The sequence below is a fragment of the Polypterus senegalus genome, chromosome 3, assembly GCF_016835505.1.
Source record: "Polypterus senegalus isolate Bchr_013 chromosome 3, ASM1683550v1, whole genome shotgun sequence".
Lineage (NCBI taxonomy): Eukaryota > Metazoa > Chordata > Cladistia > Polypteriformes > Polypteridae > Polypterus > Polypterus senegalus.
In genome coordinates, this window is record NC_053156.1 from 199,377,666 (window position 1) to 199,399,960 (window position 22,295).

At 38.7% G+C, this 22,295-nt stretch overlaps 1 protein-coding gene across 1 annotated transcript in view; it reads left to right on the plus strand.

Annotated features, from left to right (window-relative positions):
- Positions 1-2,909, plus strand: part of LOC120525770 (MAM domain-containing glycosylphosphatidylinositol anchor protein 1) — a 1,080,913-nt gene extending 1,078,004 nt beyond the window's left edge. The window contains exon 18 of the mRNA XM_039748356.1: positions 2,367-2,909. Coding sequence (XP_039604290.1) covers positions 2,367-2,461 — 95 coding nt within the window. The 3' untranslated portion in view covers positions 2,462-2,909. The remainder of the gene's footprint in view (positions 1-2,366) is intronic.
- Positions 2,910-22,295: the final 19,386 nt, after the last annotated feature.

A 22,295-nucleotide genomic window follows, 5' to 3' on the forward strand; every position in this document is an offset into this window, starting at 1 on the left:
AGTTACTATTTTTATATTAGTTTTTGTTATTTCTTCTACATTTTCTATTTTCATTGTTTTTAATTATCTTTCCAGTACCTTATTATATGTTAAATTCACAATTCATGAGATGCTTATATATATATATATATATATATATATATATATATATATATATATATATAAACTGCTCAAAAAATAAAAGGAACACTTTGAAAACACATCAGATCTCAATGGGAAAAAGAAATCCTCCTGAATATCTATACTGATATAGACTAGGTAATGTTTTAGGAACGAAAGGATGCCACATCGTTTGATGGAAATGAAAATGATCAACCTACAGAGCCCTGAATTCAAAGACGCCCCAAAAATCAGAGTGAAAAATTATGTGGCAGGCTAGTCCATTTTGCCAAAATTTAATTGCAGCAACTCAAAATTGTACGCAGCACTTTGTATGGCCCCTGTGTTCTTGTATACATGCCTGACAACATTGGTGCATGCTTCTAATGAGATGACAGATGGTGTTGTGGGGATCTCCTCCCAGATCTGGACCAGGGCATCACTGAGCTCCTGGACAGTCTGAGGTGCAACCTGGTGGCATTGGATGGACCAAAACATAATGTCCCAGAGGTGTTCTATTGGATTTAGGTCAGGAAAGTGTGGTGGCCAGTCAATGGTATCAATTCCTTCATCCTCCAGGAACTGCCTGGATACTCTCACCACATGAGGCCAGGAATTGTCGTGCACCAGGAGCCACTGTACCAGCATAGGGTCTGACAATGGGTCCAAGGATTTCATCCTTATACCTAATGGCAGCCAAGGTGCCTTTGTCAAGCCTGTAGCGGTCTGTGTGACCCTCCATGGATATGCCTCCCCGACAATCATTAACCCACCACCAAACTGCTCATGCTGAATGATGTTACAGGCAGCATAATGTTCTCCATGGCTTCTCCAGACCCTTTCACTTCTGTCACGTGCTCAGGGTGAACCTGCTCTCATCTGGAAAAAGCACAGGGCACCAGTGGTGCATCTGCCAATTCTGGTATTCTATGGCGAATGCCAATCGAGCTGCATGCTGCTGGGCAGTGAGCTCAGGGTTCATTAGAGGACATGGGGGCCTTGGGTCACCCTCATGAAGTCTTTCTGGTTGTTTGGTCAGAGACATTCACACCAGTGGCCTGCTGGAGGTCATTTTGTAGGGCTCTGGCAGTGCTCATCCTGTTCCTCCTTGCCCAAAGGAGCAGATACTGGTCCTGCTGATGGGTTATGGACCTTCTATGGCCCTCTCCAGCTCTCCTAAAGTAACTGCTTGTCTCCTAGAATCTCCTCCATGCCCTTGAGACTGTGCAGGGAGACACAGCAAACCTTCTGGCAATGACACGTATTGATGTGCCATCCTGGAGAAGTTGGACTACCTGTGCAGCCTCTGTATGGTCCAGGTATCGCCTCATGCTACCAGTAGTGACACTGACTGTAGCCAAATGCAAAACTAGTGAAGAAACAGTCAGAAAAGATGAGGAGGGAAAAATGTCAGTGGCCTCCACCTGTTAAACCATTCCTGTTTTGGGGGTCATCTCATTGTTGCCCCTCTAGTGCATCTGTTGTTAATTTCATTAACACCACAGCAGCTGAAACTGATTAACAACCCCCTCTGCTACTTAACTGACCAGATTAATATCCCATAAGTTTCATTGACTTTATGCTATACTCTGATTAAAAAGTGTTCCTTTAATTCTTTTGAGCAGTATATATTTATGTGTATTGTATATTTACCAAGGGTGGAGTAACCTTTTCTTAAATGTTTAAACATTATTGGACCCATGTGTTGCGCGCACTTTTGTATATCACAATTTTAGATATAACAATTTTGCATGGATTAAGTTTTAAGACTCGTAAAAATCAATACCTTACATGGTGATTTTAGTGGTTTATGGAAAATGTGCTCTCTATTTGTATTTATAAATCTGTAAAGGTGAAAATCCAGCACCCCCTGTTAAATGTGTTCTGTTGTTGACCAAGGCAGCAACACTTGCATCTTACAAGGAGATGGAAGTGACTGCTTTCATATGCAGATAAATGAAGCTAGTGCTCTTGCCTTTTATTTTTTTATACTTTTTCTTTAACACTATGTATATTGTGAGTAATCATCAAACAGAAAATTTTATTTAACCAATTTTTTAGCAAAACTTCAAACCAGAAAGAATTATAGGCCTGACTCCAAGATCAGATATTATATAATGACAAATTATGAGGACTATTGTTATTAATAAATATGGTGTTTTATATTAATAAGTAATACAGATGTTCTAATACATTTTTAAACATCAAAATTGCAAAATTATAGTAGACGCCCCTTTAACCTATGTTTTGTTTTTCTTTTCTTACAGATGTTATGCTAAATGGATCTGCAACAATTCATTTCCTGCCACACAGCCACATGTTCTTTGCAGTGGTTATCTCAATGATTCTACTTATTAGATGATAAAAAGCTACGGTTATCTATTTACCCGTTGCTCAGAAGACAACTTCCCTGCTTTAATTTGTCTTTCTCCTTTCCCTGGACCGTACTCTCTCCTTCCCCCTTCTTGTCACCAATCTTCGTCTAGTTAATTTTTAAAAACATTTTCAATTATACTATTTATTTTTTTCTTTTTCTATCAATTTTTTTTCTCCTCGATTATCACTCCCTCTCTCTTGCCTGTACGCACATCTCTCACAGTCTGCAAACATCTTTACAGACATTAACCTTCTTCTTATCTGCATCTTCACTTTCCATTTTCCTATTCCAACATACTTACAAGTTAGATTTTTTTTTTCTTCACTGTTTTATTTACCACATTTGTTTCCTAACTACCCCAGGACACCAAAGTGTCACTAAATTACCAAAGACTTTAAAGGAGTATAATAAAGGTGCAAAGGAGAGGGGAAGAGGTTTGTGCAGGGACCATATGGATTGTAGACCGAGGATGGACACTGAAATGGAACTGAAATGAAACAAAGGCATTGAGCCTCTCAATGGATGAGCTTTTGTCAGAAACTACAATTGGAAGAAGAGCAATTTCAAATAACAAAACTTTAAAGACACACAAAAAAACAGAAGCACAAGTTTGTACTTTTTTCAGTTTTTTGAAGTCTGATAAACTTCTACATTTTCTTCTTTATGCGAAAGGAATGAAACTGTTGCTCATTATTTTAAAACTGGGATGGAAAATGGTAAAGGTGTTTAACTTGATTAAGCATCTGTTAAAGTGCTGTTCTCTTCTCTTACTGAAATTGCAGACTGCTGCTCAGAAACACAGACTTTGGCAGTGCCTGCTTGATTCCCCAGCATAATGAGTATCTGCGTTGCTTTCACTCATTAATCCCATGTACTCTGTGATGGCTGCATGTACTATTCACTGTGTTTATCTCAAATTGTGTGTCAACGCAAGCTAGTTTCTGCTGGCAGTGACTGCTCTGCTGAGGGACCATCAGTCTGTGTCTTCTCCTGAAATGTTTATCTTCAGCTTTGTGAGTGTACTACATCTCCACTGACACATTACCTCACTGTACTCATCAGCCAAGATTACATTAGATAGTTGTACTCTTAAGTTGTTCAAAAAGTATATTTGCTTTACCAATTTGGGCACTGTCTTTTCTCTTATTGAATTCAAAGAGCCAGGGCACTTTAATTTGTGTGATTTATAGCTATATGGTAATAGTACTACTGTGCAGTGGTTCAGACGGCTGTATTCAGGGACCAGAGTTCAATTCTCAGCCCAATCACTGCACAAGTTTGCACATTCTCCTAGTAGTGGCATGGGTTTTTGCCCATGAACTCTAGTTTCCTCTCAAAACTCTAGGATGTGCATGACAGCTGAATTGGCAACAATAAAAGCTGATCTGGCTTCTGTGTGTTAAGGTGACCAGCAATGGATTTGTATTTCATCTAAGGTCATTTCCTGCTTTATCCACCTAACATCTGCTCTGGCTCCCCCACCACATTATAATGAGAATTGAGTGGATGTGGTTATGTATTTCAAAAAGGACAAATCTAGTTTGTTTACCTTTCTTTAACTAATTCACATACCATACTCATAATTCATGTCTTTTGTAGTCCAGCAAGTTGTGTGGTGGTTGCTAGTTTTTCTGCCACATACACTTTAGTAAGCTCACAGTCATTCAGAGCTAGTGCAGACATATGTAAAATAGATGAAAGGTCATATATTTCAACCTCCAAAATTATCAGAAGCTTAGAACTACATTTTCCATAAGTCAAACATTATACAGTTGGAATTTCTAAAATACTGAATGTGAATAGATCTTATTCTGTCAATAACTAACAGCGGTTACTGAAAGTGAACATTCCTGAAAATGACTCCCTTGGTCTTTTCCCTTTGTCTGTAGTGAAAGTATATGTATGTAGTTTGCATCATTGGAAATGACATACAGCCCCAAGCTTGTCTTACAAATTTGGCTATTCAGCCTTATACCAACTACTGATGTATGACAAGCATCAGATTTTATTTAATATTACTGTAATGCTTTCATGCTTATTACACCTGACATAAACTACTTTATTGCTGTTAATTGACAAGATCTAAGATTCTAATGAAACTTATAGTTAGCCTTAAAAATGATGAAGACAATATTATCATGCATAGTTAATTTTACAAAGGCATACAGTTTTACCATAGTACTATGAACGGCCTCTAAATATGGCTTTAAAACTGAAGTAATTGGAAAGGTAAGAGATGCCCAAGACATTTTGGTCCACATAACTTCAGTATACAGTTAATCAATCTAGTGGCAAGGCAGCATTAAGTTTAAACGTCTACTAGGTAGAGGTAAAAAAAAAAAAAAAAGTGAATTCTCCTTCCAGACAATTTTTTCTCTTTATAGGAAGTGGTGCACCATAAATTTGAGGTTCCAGGAGCAGAGTACACAAAAATATTGTCAGTCCCATACAGAGCAGTCACTGCAAAGGTATGCTGCTGAAGGGCCTACCAGTTGCTATGCAATGTAGACAATTACTATTTAAAAAAAAAAACAAAAAGGTTATCACTTGCAGATATGTATTGTGGTACAGTGATATCTCCGCAGGTTAAACCTGGCAGGAGTGATTCCTGTATAAATGTAGACTGGTAGGTATATCTCAAAATATGTTTTGTATCCTATATTATACGATCCTTGCATTGTCTGACAGTGCAGGGAAATGTTGACACATTCATTGTTATGCATCTATAGAGTAGGCAATGATTCAAAATTGACTGCTAGTAACCATTTACCTCAGAGTGCTGCGTAAAACAAGTTAGCCCTATATAAAGCCTAAGCTAGCAATTATCTGTACTCAGCACACTGCAGCAAAGCTGTTTGTTATACAAGTTAGGGTTCATATATCCTTTATCATGTAACTAAATATTTTAGAGGAATATATATATATATATATATATATATATATATATATATATATATATATATATATATATATATATATATATATATATATAGTGAAATATATCCTGTAAGATTTAATTTGGGGCTGAGCATTTCCCCACATACTTATTGTATATCATCCATTTTCATGCTTGTCTTTAAACTCAGTGTCTGGATATTTGGATTTTGGGCATGCATATGGATTTGTGCATACATGTATTGCTGCGAGAGTTGTGTGTCTGTATGTGCACCCTAAAAAAATATCTGAATATGTTTCAAAATTTTCAAAAACTCTGGCTTGTCCCTAATCAAAATCAAACAGAAGCTGAAATAAAGGTTCAGATCCTGTTTTGCCCTGGTAAACATACCAGGTTATTAAAAGAGAATTGAACACTTTTTAAAAAATTAATTATTGCATATCCAAGTATCATATCAACCATACTTTTTGTTTTTTGGAACATATGTTTGTTTGTTTTTTTAAACTTATAAATGACCCAAACTTGCACCCCTCAAGTCACACGGTACATATCAATCCTCTATTCTAATTTATCCCAGACACTTTGCTGTGTGTAATTGTCAATGGTTGACATGGAAGCCGTAATGCATTCCTTCATTTCCTCATGTGTAAAATCTGAGGGAAAAAAATGAAGGGTAGCTCTACAGTTTAGTGCATACTATGTGTTTATATGAGACATAGTTACTTAACATTATATTTTTAAAAGTGTTCATTTCTTTTTGAATCACTATCCACCTATGGTTAATACATATTTTAAAATGCATAGCAGAAATATATAAAATGTCATATAACGTTTAAAAAGATTGATTATAAAAATATTGGGTAGATGTGCTCTATGGCAAATACAATATGCAATACAATTATATTGCTGAACAACACATACATTTGCTTCATGTTAAACGTGTATTAGGGGTTTCTCCAAAGTGTCTCAACAAATACAGATCTCTTACAAGTAAATCCAAGAAACCTGCTTGCCCCTTACAGGCAAAGAACAGCTAATTCTTCTCAGGAAATAATGGCAATTCCCTGTTGAAATTAATAAAATAAGAAAATGTCAAACTGAAAAACTCTGCAGCTCCTTTATCGTCAGTTTTTCTATGGCTTCATACTGATAGACTCCCTTGTTGTTATAGTCTCCATATTTGTCTTCCAGGGTAAGAAAAAATAAAAGAAACAAAAAAATAAATAAATAAATAGATGTTAGGCAACCTACCAGTTCTTCGCCTTATTGAAACTATTAACAGAGGACCAGGGTATTACAGATGTTCTATTTTTTTCAGTCTTTTCTTTTTCTTATTGAATAAGTGACATGAAAGTCCTCATAGCTGAGTAAACATTAACTGGTGGACGTGGTAGGGAAAGGATCTTCCTCAGCCATGAACTTACATCTGCTTAACTCATCCAGTGTAAAAAAGGTTTGCAGTAAGCAAACACCAAAATCATGAAATATCCTTGGGTTTATTGGATAACTTTCTTCATAAATTAGTGTAATTCTTCACTTGGGATCCTAACAGATGGACTTGAAATACAAAATATAACACAGGAATCCAGAATATTCCAGATGTCTTTGTATACAAGGAGTGGCACATCTGCCACAATCTTAAGAACTCACAAGTTTGTTCAAGTTTTCTTACCATACAAAATGACACAAAGAGGTAAGTGAAAACATTGCATGAAGAAAGTCTAAAACTAACTTTACTGGTATCAGAGTACAGATGTAGTGCTGAAAGCTGTACTTTTCATTTTGGTGAATTTTAAAGATGGAGAAACATTAAAAGTGAGTGGAGTGAATGCACTGTAGGATATTGACCTAAATAAAGGTGGATACACAGGATGCATTTGCTGCTATAAAATGAGTGCATAAACTGAGGCAGAAAAAAAAAACCAAGGACTTCCTAATAAAAACTCAAACAGATTAACTCACAGCCAGGCTACATGTACTGTATATCAAATATCTTAATAATTTATTGAAAGTCATGGTTACTTCTCATTCTGTTGGTTATCAGGTTCAGAGTAGGCTTTTCCTTTTTTGCTTGTATTAATACAACACTTAATTGTTCACTAGTGTGTTCAAAGGAATTTCCAAAACTTATTATGAAAAGCTTTAGAACATATATTAAAACATTTCTAACTGTCAGGTAACCTAGTAAATACCAGAAGTCATATCAAATGATGGACATTTCTGTAAGTTTGTTTGTTAGCAAAGTTATCCCAATATTCAAATATTTTCAAAAAGATGTTAGGGTCTCCTCATCAACCACAAGACTTTTAGAAGATGACATTCTTTAAAGTAGACATGCAAGTTAAAAAATATTGAGATATAGTTTTAAGAACTATTCTTCATTTTTTCTAAAAATGCAATACATTTTTCTATCATTCTATCAGTTTAAAACCTTGCTAGCTTTAGGGAAGATGTTGAAATAAAGTATAGTTGATCGGGGCATTTTAACCCTGAAAACCCACTGACAGGGTGCACAAGCGTGTGTCTGCAGTGTTTGACTGTAAGATGAGTAGTGCTTCTCTGGCACTGTTTCGAGATTTCTCTGTACTTTTTCACATGCTTTCCATTCTCAAATGTCCTTCGATGATGCTGGTAATAGTATTTTGTTATGCAGAAAATATCTTGTTATAAACATTTATTGGTTTTCAAATACAATACAATAAAGAATTCCTTTAAAGCACAAAAATACAGTACAAGAGAGATTCTGTTTTCTGAAAATATGGCAAAGGTCATTAGATGTTCAGTGTTGTCTGGTCAGATCAATGACTGATACAAGTCATAATGAAACCACCTTAATTCACAGTGCAGCTCAGGATCATTTAGGGCAGGGGTGTTGAACTACAGTCCTAGAGGGCCGCAGTGGCTGCAGGTTTTCATTCTAACCATCTTCTTATTCAGTGACCAGTTTTTGATGCTAATTAACTTCTTTAGCCTTAGCTTTAATTAGCTTGATTCAGGACCCTTAGTTGTTTTTTTCTTAATTAGCAGCCGGACAGTAATGAGACATAAAACCAGCAGGACATGACCAGCTCACCTGTACCCATCAAACAAAATCTGAAAATAAAGCTGAAGGTCTCAGTAAAGTTGATCCCTCAGGTTACCAAAACATTTTAGGAGTTCTTAGAAAAAAACAATATCAACAGTTTTGGAAATGTCTGCTGTGGCAAAAAGAGAGCAGCAACAAGCCATGGAATTGAATAACGGGTTTAATTAACAGCAAGAATCAGCTTCTCATTAAAGAACTGGTTGGAGTTTGAAGCCCCAATTTAGCTGGTCATCTGTTGGCTCGTTTTATGTCTCATTTCTGTTTGGCCATCATTTAATGAAGAAAAGAATTAATTCAGAAGACTTAATCCTTAAAAACAGGGCTATTAAAATAGAGGGAAAAGAAGTTAATTAGCAGTGAAAACTGGACACTGACTAGAAAATGGGTTAGAAAGAAAACCTGCACCCACTGCGGCCCTCCAGGCCTGGAGTTTGACACCCATGATTTAGGGCATTCTTAACAGTACAAACATTTATACTCTTCACTGACCTTTGGTTTTCTACAATGTATACGGAAGTGCATACATTTAAACTGTGAGCTTTTACCAAATATACTGGGAACAAAATGGTGTAATGTGATAGGAATAGGCAATTAAGTAACAGATTAAAAGTCATAGAGGGTGCATTTGAGTGCATTGTCCTGTTACATTTTATGGCACAGCGTCTAGGTGGTGTACCTGATATCCTTGGGTTTCTGTTATTCCGTGATCCACATTAAAGTTGTAATTCTTGGGCAGCCACTAACCTTGAGCAAAACCCAGTGTAAATTCAGTCTCTGGCATCCTACTGCATTCTAATGAACACAAAATCTCCTTGTGGTTGGAAAAGAATACTTTTGTCATTCATAAAAACATGCACAAAATGTGTTGAGTTTGGAGTCATCAATTATGTCATAATAGAAATTCCTAAGGTAAGGTAACTTTTCAATGTACTATTAAAGGATCTCATATTGTGGAATTCATGTGCACAAAGGCTGTAGTGAGTGCTGAGTGAGAAACAGCTCAGCTAACGCCACCAGGAAGCACTCTGTTTGCAGTGTTTAGAGGAAGTGACTATGTGCCAAACAGTAGGAATTATTTTATTGCTCTCAATATTAAAAAAAATGGAACTGTGTTTTTAAGGCATTTGCAATCCAGATGTTGCAGATTCACAGCTGGTCACCAACACTTTCCAAAGTGCAGATGTCCACATTGGGAAGGATCGTAGTGTGATGCCACTATAACACTTGGAGTAACTGTAAGGATTTGCCCTGTGGGCAGGTGAAGTGTGATAGCTCTGCTGTGCAAAAAAGTGGCTGCGAAGTGAGTTCAGCTGATGTCACCAAGAAGCATTCCGCTTACAGCACTCAGAGGCAGTCCCTTTATACACAAGGGTAGGGGCTCTCCTTTTGACTGCTCTTTCCATAAATAAGGTCCAGTGCCGCTAAGATTCACACATTGAAGAGACATTGATTTACTGAATATGCTCATGTATAAGTCGGGTCTTGAACCCCGAAAAATCAATCATAAAATCAGACCCCAACTCATACATCCGTTCAAAAATGTAACACTTAATTTATTTATTTATTTTTTTTTATATCTTCTTGCTTCCTTGAGTCTCGCAACAGTTTCTCAGATGCATCGAATTTTGTTGCAGCAGAGCAGTTACCAATTTCTTTCGCTACTTCAACAACATTTAATTTAAAACCAACTTCATATTTTCTTCTGATCGAACGCTCCATCGTAGATAAGGGATGCTTTTACAATAAAGGTGTATGAGGGTGTGAGATACAAAAAAATACAAATCAGTGCAAACGTCACTTTGAAATAGTTCGGGTATTACCGTGTGGTCACGTAGGCACAATAAATAGAGAGAGGTTAGGAGCACACGCTGATACAGCACATTGCCACAGCTACATAGAAATAAAAGGCGGCGTACTCTGTGGTTACTCTCTCAGGTGGGCATTAGCATAATCTCTTGAATCAATATTGTCTGTTTTCTGCTTTCGACTTATACGACCGACATTATAAAATACCAGAAATTATACGGTAAAATCAAGTCCTGACTTATTAACGGGAGAACTAAACCACGAGTATATACAGTATTTATTTTTTGGTGGAGATTCCAGGGACGCACACAGCCTTGGCCCAACCCATAGACACTCACAAGCGGTGACACAAAACCAACCAATGAATAAAAAAAAATAATATACCATATAAACTCACATATAAGTTGGGTCTTGAAACCCGAAAAATCGATCACAAAATCAGACCCTGACTTATACGCCCATTCAAAAATGTGACACTTAAATTTTTTTTTCCAACATCTTCTTGCCTCCTCCAATCTCGCATTAGTTTCTCAGACACAATGAATTTTGTTTCAGCAGCGCAGTTACCAATTTCTTTTGCTACTTCAATGACTTTTAATTTAAAATCAGCTTCATATTTTCTTCTGATCGAACGTTCCATCGTAGATAAGGGATGCTCTTACAATAAAGGTGTATGAGGGTGTGAAATACAAAAAACATCAAGTCCTGACTTATCCATGGGAGAACTAATCTGTGAGTATATACTGTATTAAATGAAAACCAAATACAAAACAACAAAAATCAGACATACCTCCCCTTTCCCCTATGGCGATACAGTTGTAACATAACAATAACCCACAACAAAAAACACACACAACAACGTCTTTATACAGTCCAATACAGCAAAAGCAGGTGAAATGGTATGGTGTGAAGATGAGAATCCCGAGAACAGCTTCCATAGAACATGAGTGAAAAAGTCCTACAAGGTAGTCCTGAGTCGTGAAGGGTGAGATATCCAGGAGTGCTCATTTTAAAAATGCATGACGATTAATCTATACACACGACAGGTAGGCACGAGACAGTCCATTCATCTTAACGGGAAACGATTCAGGGTACAATTGACTTTTTAGACGACACGTTGGGCAGGATACACAAAAACACCAATCTCATGTTGCTCCATCAGGCCCTCCTTTTCAGCTTTTCCGCTGGTGTCTTTCAACCCCACCAGCCCCTACTTCTGTTCCAGTCATCCTTTGTGGGCAATCCCCCTTGGGCTGCTGGTGAAATGGAGTTCTCCCCACGGTAGCACTGCTATATTCGGACATTGCAGGCTTACGGTTCACCACTGGCATTTACCACAGTGCATATGGCTGGATTGGGATGGATAATTTTGTGATTCCACTATAAAACAGAGGCAAGCTTTGAAACTCATAGGATCAGTGTGAATCAAAGTTTTAGCATGCCATCTTTGATGGTTTTTCAGGAACATCAGATATCAGACAATTTCGTATCAACCACACTGTGGTGCATTAAGCCAAGTGCAAGTAAGTTATTTTTAGGGTCACTCTGCCACGTCATTTTCTTGAAGAGACATGCACTGTATCAGCTCAAAACATAACAGAAATAAAGCTTATCATTAGCACAAAGTACAAATTCGGTATTTTACATGATCTATATATTGTACAGATGTTTTCCACAAAATAAGCACACTCCTAATCCACCTTTCTCCATTTAATTAGTAAACCTGCTTAATCCAATTCAGGAATGTGAGATGGAGCCTGGTCTGACTACATTGATGTGTACAATCCTCAAATCTCATTTATATAAATAATAACACTTTCTTTCAATATGAAGAAGTTATGTTTCAGTATGCAGCGCCTGCATTCCATTGTGGAATGTGTGCATTTCAGCATATTGTGTATACATTTTAGTATGCTGTAGAGTGTATGTGGTGTTAAGAAAGATTTATATTCTAATCACCACCTCATACAAAAGTGGCATATTATTGCATGTGCTTTACTCTTTCATCTGAAACTCAGCTACTCGTCTGCCGGACTCCAAACAGCTATATTTTTGAACAAACAATTTAACTCCAATAAAATAATTGTGCTATTATTTGAACCACTTTTCTTCATTATGAGTAGCTGCTACGTAGAGAGAGAGAGAGAAAGACCATAATCCTCCAAAAAAAGAGACTTTAAACAAGCTAAGTAAAGATGAGATTTTACTAATTAATTTCAATGATTATTAATGACAGAGGAAGATGCCAAAAATTAAACATTAAGGTAAGACAGAAGAATTCTATTAGAGCAGAATTTTTTAACATATCACACACATCTCAATTAATAATCTAAACTAGAATGAATTGCCTTTACAGACTATAGGAGAAATACTGCAGCAACAAACCTCTGGTTTTTTTTCAATGTATTTTTTGAGTAAAAATTTTTTTCCAAAACTAGAAAACTCCTCTAAAATGCATTTTGGAGATACATTTTATTTAAATTAACTCAGCTAAACTGATCTTGCATAAAGAGAACTGATAACTCTCAAAACTAGAAGACCTGAATCACAATTGTTATTTTGTAAAAATAAAAAAAATCAAATTAGCAAAGCACCACTACTTACTAGATGACTGATATAGCAGGGGACCTCAGCACAATAATATAATAAGGAATCCATATGATATAAGAAAAAAATATAGTAAAAGACAAATCAACAAACAAAATTATAATTACAAATAAATAATTTAAAAACTAAAGTGCAGGCAGATTAATACAAGTAAAAATAAAAAAAAACAAAGAAACACAATCATTTAAAAAGTAGAAATAAAAAAAAAACAAAGAAACACAATCATTTAAAATGAAACAAGTCAAAAGGCAGGGACAGAGAGAGTGTAGTCCTGGTATTGGCAAGCTTTTCAGCAATGCCCTTCTCTTTGTCCAAGCCAGCCATTTCTGTAGCCTGTGTGATTTCGATCAGTTCTTCTTTATTGAGACTGCCTGGTTTGGATCAACTAATTTTCCAGTTTTTCCTGGTTTTCATCAGCTCTCCAGTGGTGTACCTCACTGGTCCAGATCATCTAATTCCCCGGCCCTGCCAGGCTTCAATTAGCTCCCCTGGGGTGAGCCAGATTAGACTCACTTTGACACACTAAACTAGCTTCATTACACCTTCTCCTCACTTTACTGAAACAAGCAGAAAGGCACGACTCAATTGCCCAGGAGACCACTCAGCTAAAAACACAGTGGCAAAACACTGGTGACTTGAATTAGTAAGGAGCACTTTGAAGACTAAACATGACAAAAATGTTCCTGAAGCAATTTAGACGACAGAGCCCACTTCAGCTACACCTAAGGAGCTTGTTGATTTTAGTATTTCTTAACTCTGCATTTAAAAGATAGATATATTTTATGGATAAATGTGGATTACATGTTCTCCTAGTAAGCCACAATGAAAAATAAACACTGTCCCAGTATAATGAGATATTTCTACCATCTTGAATTTGTATCATAGTATTTTCAGTGCTATTTTATTTAGACTATTTTATTTCACTTTGATTTACATCAGTGCTGCTTTTCCTTCTTATTACATCGTACTTTGGCACTCCACAAAAAACACAACTGGAGTTTTTTAGGATACATTTTCCACCAAAAGAACAACTTAATAAAAAGTCTATCCATCATTGAGGACTTACAATCCCTTTTTTGTGTATATTGCATGTGAATATAGGGTCAAAACAAGGCTTCTTAGTTAGAGATAATGGCTACACAGGACAAACAACACATTTTTTTAACAGTGTATTGGCAGCTTACAGTTTCTCATACTGAAGCACTTTTGATAGCTGGTATTTAAATACAAGAACCCAAGTATATAGATTTATGCATATATGACAATGCCATAGGATGGCACCCTGACAAATATAATTGGCATTTGGACTTCATCAACTCGGAGTCCTGCCACATGTAAAAGTTCACTGACAACACTGCTATCGTGGGCTGCATCAGGAGTGGGCAGGAGGAAGAGTTAAGTGGTGCGACTCAAACCACCTACAACTGAACACCAGCAAAACCAAGGAGCTGGTGATGGATTTTAGGAGGCCCAGGCCCTTCACGGTCCCCGTGATCATCAGAGGTGACTGTGTGCAGAGGGTACAGACCTATAAATACCTGGGAGTGCAGCTGGATGATAAATTGGACTGGACTGCCAATACTGATGCTCTGTGTAAGAGAGGACAGAGCTGACTATACTTCCTTAGAAGCCTGGCGTCCTTCAACACCTGCAATAAGATGCTGCAGATGCTCTATCAGATGATTGTGGCAAGCACCCTCTTCTATGCAGTGTTGTGCTGGGCAGGCAGTTTAAAGAAGAGGGACACCTCACGCCTGGGCAAACTGTTGAGGAAGGCAGGCTTTATTGTAGGCACGGAGCTGGACAGTTTGACATCTGTGGCAGAGCGACGGGCGCTGAGCAAGCTCCTGTCAATCATGGAGAATCCACTGCATCCACTGAACAGTATCATCTCCAGACAGAGGAGCAGCTTCAGCGACAGACTGCTGTCACTGTCCTGCTCCACTGACAGACTGTGGAGATCGTTCCTCCCCCACACTATGCAACTGTTCAGTTCCACCCGGGTGGGTACACGTTAACATTATACAAAGTTGTTGTCTGCTATACCTGCATTTTTATCACTTTTTTTTTTTTAATCAGTATATTGCTGCTGGAGTATGTGAATTTCCCCTTGGGATTAATAAAGTATCTCTCTATCTATCTATGTATTGAACAAAATAAAACTCAGAAGGAACCGGTCAAACCTAAAAGCCCTTTTGGCAACCCTGCATACCAAGTTAGACTCCCAAACTGGCAACAATGTCAGCCCTAAAATACCAAATTAAATTTTCACTTTCCCACTATGCTGTCTGCAGTTCCAAACTACACTACCCAACTGCAGCTTCAACTCTGTGCTATATCCCCATAGCATATAATGTATACTGTATTTCATTTCATGTATATTCTTAGGTTTGAGTCACAATCTGATGATTTGGGTGGTTACCTACCAGGTAACGCTTGTGGTTGGTCAGCCAGTTGGCAAACATCCGCCATGTCCTCTTAGTTGTGAGAAGCAGATCATAGATACGTTTTACAGTATTTGCCAACTGTACAAAGAGCACACAACTCGTGTACTCTCGAGTATGATTAAAGTGCTGCCGTCCAGGGCTCCACAATTGCCCAGGCACCCCCTGGCAGTGCCCACAAACCCCAGCAGGGTTGAGCTTCCAAGCTCCAATCCCATGGTCCCAAGTGTCCTGGGAGAAGTTTTGTATCTCTCTGGATCCTTCCATCCCCAGCCATCAGCCACTATATATATATATATATATATATATATATATATATATATATATATATATATATATATATATATATATATATATATATATATATATATATAGTGAAACCAAGCGGCCCGCACACACACAGGCAGACACCGTTTCACTCATCACCCACATTTATTTACAATTATATATTACACAAGTCAAGTGCACCGCCACCAAACCCCCAGTTTCCCAAAGTCCAGGCTCTCACTAGCCACTGTCTTAATACACACAAATACTCGGGCCTCTCTTCGCCTCCTCTGCCATGACCTTGTCCTCCTCCTCACCCGACTCCAGCCTTGATTGCAGGGCGGCGGCTCCTTAAGTAGGTGGCTGATTGTTGACCACACCCAGCCACCTGCGACAGTACTCCCCCGCTAGCTGGGACCTCCTGGGACCAGTGGACCATTCTGCGAGGACGAAGACGCCTTGGCGCCAAGCCGACACATTGCAGGGTAGGGCCTGAGCCTTTAAATAAAATAGAAAAACAAGGGGCGGGGACGTTGCCCTGACGCAGCCCCTCGGGGTCATCCTCTCAGCTGGGCCAACATTCTCCGCTCCGATCGGCCCTCTGAAGCCCTCCCGTTCGGCTTCCCCGTATGGTAAGTTGGCAGTCCCTGCCACGGAACCACCAGTGGGCTCAGGCGTTGTGTCCACCTCCCACGCTGTGGGGTTTTCCTCTGCCTCCGCAGAGGATGGCCCTTTGCGGGACGTGCGCACCCAGCGACACGTCCTCCCATGTCGGAGGAACTTCCTCCGCCTACTTTGGGACGCAGCGGCGGCTTGGATCTGCTCATTGTAAGAGCGCAGACCAGGCCCCGCTAGCGTCCAGAGCTTTACGGGGTCGGTCTCACCTACCTTCTCCGCTGTACCTCTCCGTCCAGGAGCTCCTGCAGTGCATTGATCCTTTCTTGCCTGCGGCTCTCAACCCGACGCCACTGCCATCCCTCCTGAGTCCAGCGTCTCCGCCCAGAGGGCACATCGCTTGGCCGGCAGCGACAGCACAAGGCGCAGTTCTTCTTGCAACTCCTATAACACAGCCACCAAGGAGAGAGAAGCAGCCGGCGGTGGGCTTACTTTGTGCGGGGTTCCAGCGACCGACTGCTCTCTATGGGACTTTCCCTGCGGCCCACTTGGGTTTCCTGGGCGCACGGGACGGACATTCACTGCTCTCGCCTTCGGCCAACCGCTGGCAAGAGAACAGGACACGCTGTCCAATCCCGTGCCTGTATTGAGGAGGGACTTTTGGTCGGCCTTCTTGCTCTCCTCTCTCACTGGAGAGCGTCTTTCCGGGCAGCTCCGCTGTTGCTGCGGCTTCTGCAGCCACAGCCTCTTCTTCTCGGCAGCCCCTCTCCTGGGCTCTGCGTTGGTGAGCCGCCCCTTAACTACAAAGTCCGTCAATAGACCCCCAATGGTCCATACAGCACTTCGTTGCTGCGGCGTTGGGTGCATGCCGCCCCTGCGGCACCTGGGTGGGCTCCCCTGTTGCGCCAGGCCTTTCACAGAATATTTCTGAAATGCAGGTCCCCACCTCAACCCAGGTGGAGCATCCTGCCGGCCACGCCACTGTGAAACCAAGCGGCCCGGACACACACAGGCAGACACCGTTTCACTCATCACCCACGTTTATTTACAATTATATATTACACAAGTCAAGTGCACCGCCACCAAACCCCTAGTTACCCAAAGTCCAGGCTCTCACTAGCCACTGTCTTAACACACACAAATACTCTGGCCTGTCTTCGCCTCCTCTACCACGACCTTGTCCTCCTCCCCACCCGACTCCAGCTTTGATTGCAGGGCGGCGGCTCCTTAAGTAGGTGGCTGTTGACCACATCCAGCCACCTGCGACTATATATATATATATATTCTCCAACTGCAAAAATGCAAACCGTATCACAGACCTTCTCTTCCATATATATATACAGGTATATATTTATAAAAATCTTGGAAGGAGATGAGACATGGTTTTCTCAGAGAGACACTTATACGTACCAGGGCCAGAAATAAAGGACAAAGAGTAGATGAGAAAGTAGAACGTCGTAAAGAATTCAAAAATGTTGGCACAGTAAACATGCAGAGCATGTTATAGATAATAGAAGTACGAAAATTCAGAAGTCTCAAAAAAAAGGATAAGAAAGATTGCATTAGTGCAAACAAACAGAAATTATTGCTTGGTGAAATAACGGAACATCAAAAAGAGATCGAATATATTGTTTGGATTTAAACTTTAAGTCAGAGACTTGTAGATCATCTAATTCGTGTTGCCATCAGGGAAAAAAAATAGTATTTCCTCCCAATGAAGGGGCGTATCCGCGAGAATCAAGAGATTCCAAAAACGTTGGCACAGTACACATGCAGAGCAGGTTACAGATAATGGAAGTATGAAAATTCGAAAGTCTTAAAAAAAGGATAGTAAAATCACATTAGCGCACACAAAGGGAAATTATTACTTGGTGAAATAATAGAACAGCGAAAAGAGATTGAATATATTGTTCGGATTTAAACTTTAAATTGGAGACTTGTAGATCGTCTAATTTGTGTTGCCAGCGAGAATTAAAAGATTCCAAAAACTTTGCAGAGGTATGAAGTGCCGTGAGACGGAGACTTTAACATGAGATTCTTTCAAGTCACACCCTATTTACAACGATTTCAAAAAAGACCACTGTCATCTGACCTCAGTCGTGTGAATGCTTTTGGCTGACACACTTACGGTCCTATTAGTTCTTATAAATTTTATCAGGCCATTAATTTTATATGTTCTAGATGTCACGTCAATGACAAAGCAAAGAACAAAGAGCATGGACAAACATTCGAAAAAGTAATTTTATTTATTAATGAAAAAGAAACGATATTCACTCACTGGCAGTTATACGCAAGTCCAAACACAGAATCAAAATTGAATGCGATCTTGAATCAAAGTTAATTTCAAATATTGTTTTTATTAAATTTTAAAGTAAAAGTAAAATAATGCATATGTAACAATTTCCATGAAAATAACAATCTATTAAAATTGTATATCCAGTTAACCAAACCGGAATCTGGATTGACTGAGGTAAGACAGGTGATCATTCTTCTGAGAACCCTCAGGAAGAAAAAGGAAGGTGTGAGGAGTATGCAACACAAAATGGTAGAGTAGGAGCCAGAGCAAGAGTAAGCAGTCTTTTTTGGAGTAGGGTGACGTGAAGAAGTAAGACAGACAGTAATAACAATGTGAGACTAGTCTCACATTGTTACTACACATATCTGATATCATTTCAGGCATTTCCAAGTGTGTCAGATTGCAGTGTTAATGATTTGATGTAAAGGCTCATGGTTTAGGATTAACTATATTTTGTGTTTGCCTCACTGCAAGTAGTACATAAACAAAGTCCAGGTACCTTATTATATTTACTAAGCTGTAATGGTTGTGAACACCACATGCTGACAAAGAAAAAAGAATGATAAGCAAAAAAAAAGTTTTAGAAATATTAATGTGTGCAATGAATTAGCATAGCTGAAATGAGTACATGAAAACACGTAGAAATTAAATTAAAATAATAATAAATCTGGTAATTCCAACAATTCAGAAGAACCATATTGGATTTCTACACTAAATTAAGGTCACTGGCCTGAAATGAATAAAATAAAAATAAAGGATTAAAGAAATAAAAAACAAAATGACATTAGATGGCTACTGCTGTGCATGTTTCTGACCAAACTGCCAGAAACAGATTCCATGTGGGCCCAACTTCCTCTAGTGGGACCTGTGCTCACAGCCCATCACCATGCAGCTCGAATGGCATTTGCCAGAGAATACCACAACTGGCAGCTCCGCCACTAGCACCCAGTTCTCTTGACAGATTAGAGCAGGTTCATACTGAGGACATGTGACAGATGTGAAATCATCTGGAGATGCTGTGGTGAACATTTTGCAGTCTACAACATCATCAAGCATGAATGGTTTGTAGATGGGTCAATGATCGTCTGGGGAGGCCTAATTTGGAGGGTCACATAGACCTCCTTGTTCTAGGCAGTAGTACCCTGACTGCTGTTAGGTACCGGGATCCTTTGTCAGTTCCTGGTGCAGTGGGCCCTGGGTTTCTCCTGGTACAGGACAATGCCCGGGATCATGTGGCCAGTGTAGGCAGCTCCTGTCAATGACTGGCCTGCACGTTCTCCAGACCTGAATCCAATTGAGAACCTCTCGAATATTATGTATCGCTGCCTCCAATGGCTCCAAGTAGTGCCACAGACTGTCCAGGAGTTCACTGATGCCCTGATCCATGTCTGGGAAGGACTCCCCAGGACACCAACCACCGTTATCAAGAGCATGCCCAAACATTTCATGGATGTACAGGCATGTGAGGCCTATACACACTACTGAGTCACATTATGAGTTGCCATGATGAAATTCACACAAGTTGGATCAGCCTGTGATTTCAATTTTTGACTTTGATTTTCTGTGTTGTTTGCCTTTTCCACTTGAATATTTTGTTAATCAAGATCTGATATGTGATTTAAGTGTGTATATATGTATATATACACATACTGTGTATATACTATAAACATATATATATATATATACACACACATACTGTGTGTATATATATATATATATATATATATATATATATATATATATATATATATATATATATATATATATATATATATATATATATATATATATATATATATATATGCACACATATACTGTACACAGACACACATTAAGTATATAATTTATAAATGTACGAAATGCATGAAATTTGACAAGTGAAGTCCTCTTTGCTAAATAAAAATTATATCATAAAGCAAGAAAAGAAAGAAGGGGGAGAAAATAGGGTTAAAACAGAAGAAAGAGTCAAAAGATAATGGAGTAGTGTATCAAAAAGCTAAAGGGAGCAACAGCTGTTGTGAAATACTTTTAAAGTGGAGGCAAATTTACTAAGATCACACAATCCAATTTTCTCAAACTTAAAGAATAATCTAGCATCTCTGACCCAGAGTATATATGAAGATGGAGCACATCCCTTCCAACATCTTAAAATAAAATGTATTGCAAGGTAGGCTATGAACATCAGGGAAACTGACTGCAGTTTGTTTAATGGAACATAATCTGTCACAAGGCTACCGTACACACATCAGCCAATATATTTTGTGTAAATGAATCAATGCATCCCAAGAGTCTACATTTCAAGATTTGAAGATGGCATATGCCTTACTGAAGTAGACCATCATACAGATCAGCAATCATTGGACAGCATCTTTATATGCAGTTTGACCACTTTTAGATGGATGCCCATCTGTGTGTCACAATATTTCATGATATGTGATATCTCAAATATTAATCACTCAACTGAAATTCAAGTTTCAAATTCTATTGAAACTTGTCTCACAATTATTAGCATTGTATTATGATAGAACCCTATTTATTTCGAGCAGATTTTGCTGTGCAGAGTTAACTACATGTACTGTAGGTGTATGTATACAGTATATGCCCTATATAGAGATAGGGCAGCTTCTTTTATGCTGGACCCAGCTGTAATTCCAATTCCTCAGCATAGCACAGAGAAACTGTTTCCAGGTCAGATGAAAGTCCCTCAAAATAGGAACATCTACTCTTGGTCGCTCGCTCTGGTGGCATCCATGGCCACCAGCAGGGCTGCCCAACAGCACTATAATTTTCAGGTTGCCCTGTCAGTTGTGTGCATGGGCAATCCAGTTAAAGGACACTACCGCCTAGTGCACTGGGGGAGTATGCAGCCCTGATAGGCAGTCTCCCCCTCTTTTCTGCTTCAGCAGGAAAAGGAACTCCAGCCATCTCTGCCTTCCTTTACTTATATATGTACACACACACACAGATATATACAGTATATACATATGTCTAATTTTTATATTACATATACTATGTATGTGAAGAAGTTTCTTTTTATTGTATAGTTCTAATGTTAAAATCACAGTTCTATGTAGGAAACATCAGGAACTGAATAAATCTGATAGGTTTTCTGACATTTCAAAAAATACACTGCTTATATATGACAGAAATGCAGGATGTAATCCAAAGAACTGTGAGTGTGTCAGTATTAGCAACATAAAATATTCTTTTAATATTGTTAATGGAAAATCATGTAAGATGTATTAAATAGCAAATCTAAAGGGCATACCTCAAAAGATGAGAAAGTAATTAAGGGTGCAACACAAGGAGGCTGAGATTTACTTAAATAGCATAGCCACTTAAAAAGACATAGTGGTAAGCACTTTTTGCTGGATGGAAATCAATCTCTTTTTGCACAGCCCAGTCACCTTAATTGATAATAATAGCTTTATTAAAATATGCAACAACTAAATCCATAGTGAGGAATAAGTGATTAAGATTAAAAAAAATCTAAAAGTTGGACAAAGTGTGTTTTTGGCAGACCTCAGAAGAGCTGTTAGCTTCTTAGGATGGCCAAAGGAACAGAAAAGAAATGGCTGAAGTGCTATACCTGTATAAGACAGAGGGTGAACTTTACACCTGAGATAAAGATACTTTTAGGGTAATTCCAAGTTACCTCAGAGCCCGTGTGTGTACCTGTAGAAAAATGACATTAAATATCTAGAGAATATGTTCATCATTTAATGGGTCTGAGTATGCTGAAAATGCCATTTTGCCATATTACTGTAACAGGCCCTGCCTCTTGACAGCCCCCCAGCCTTGAC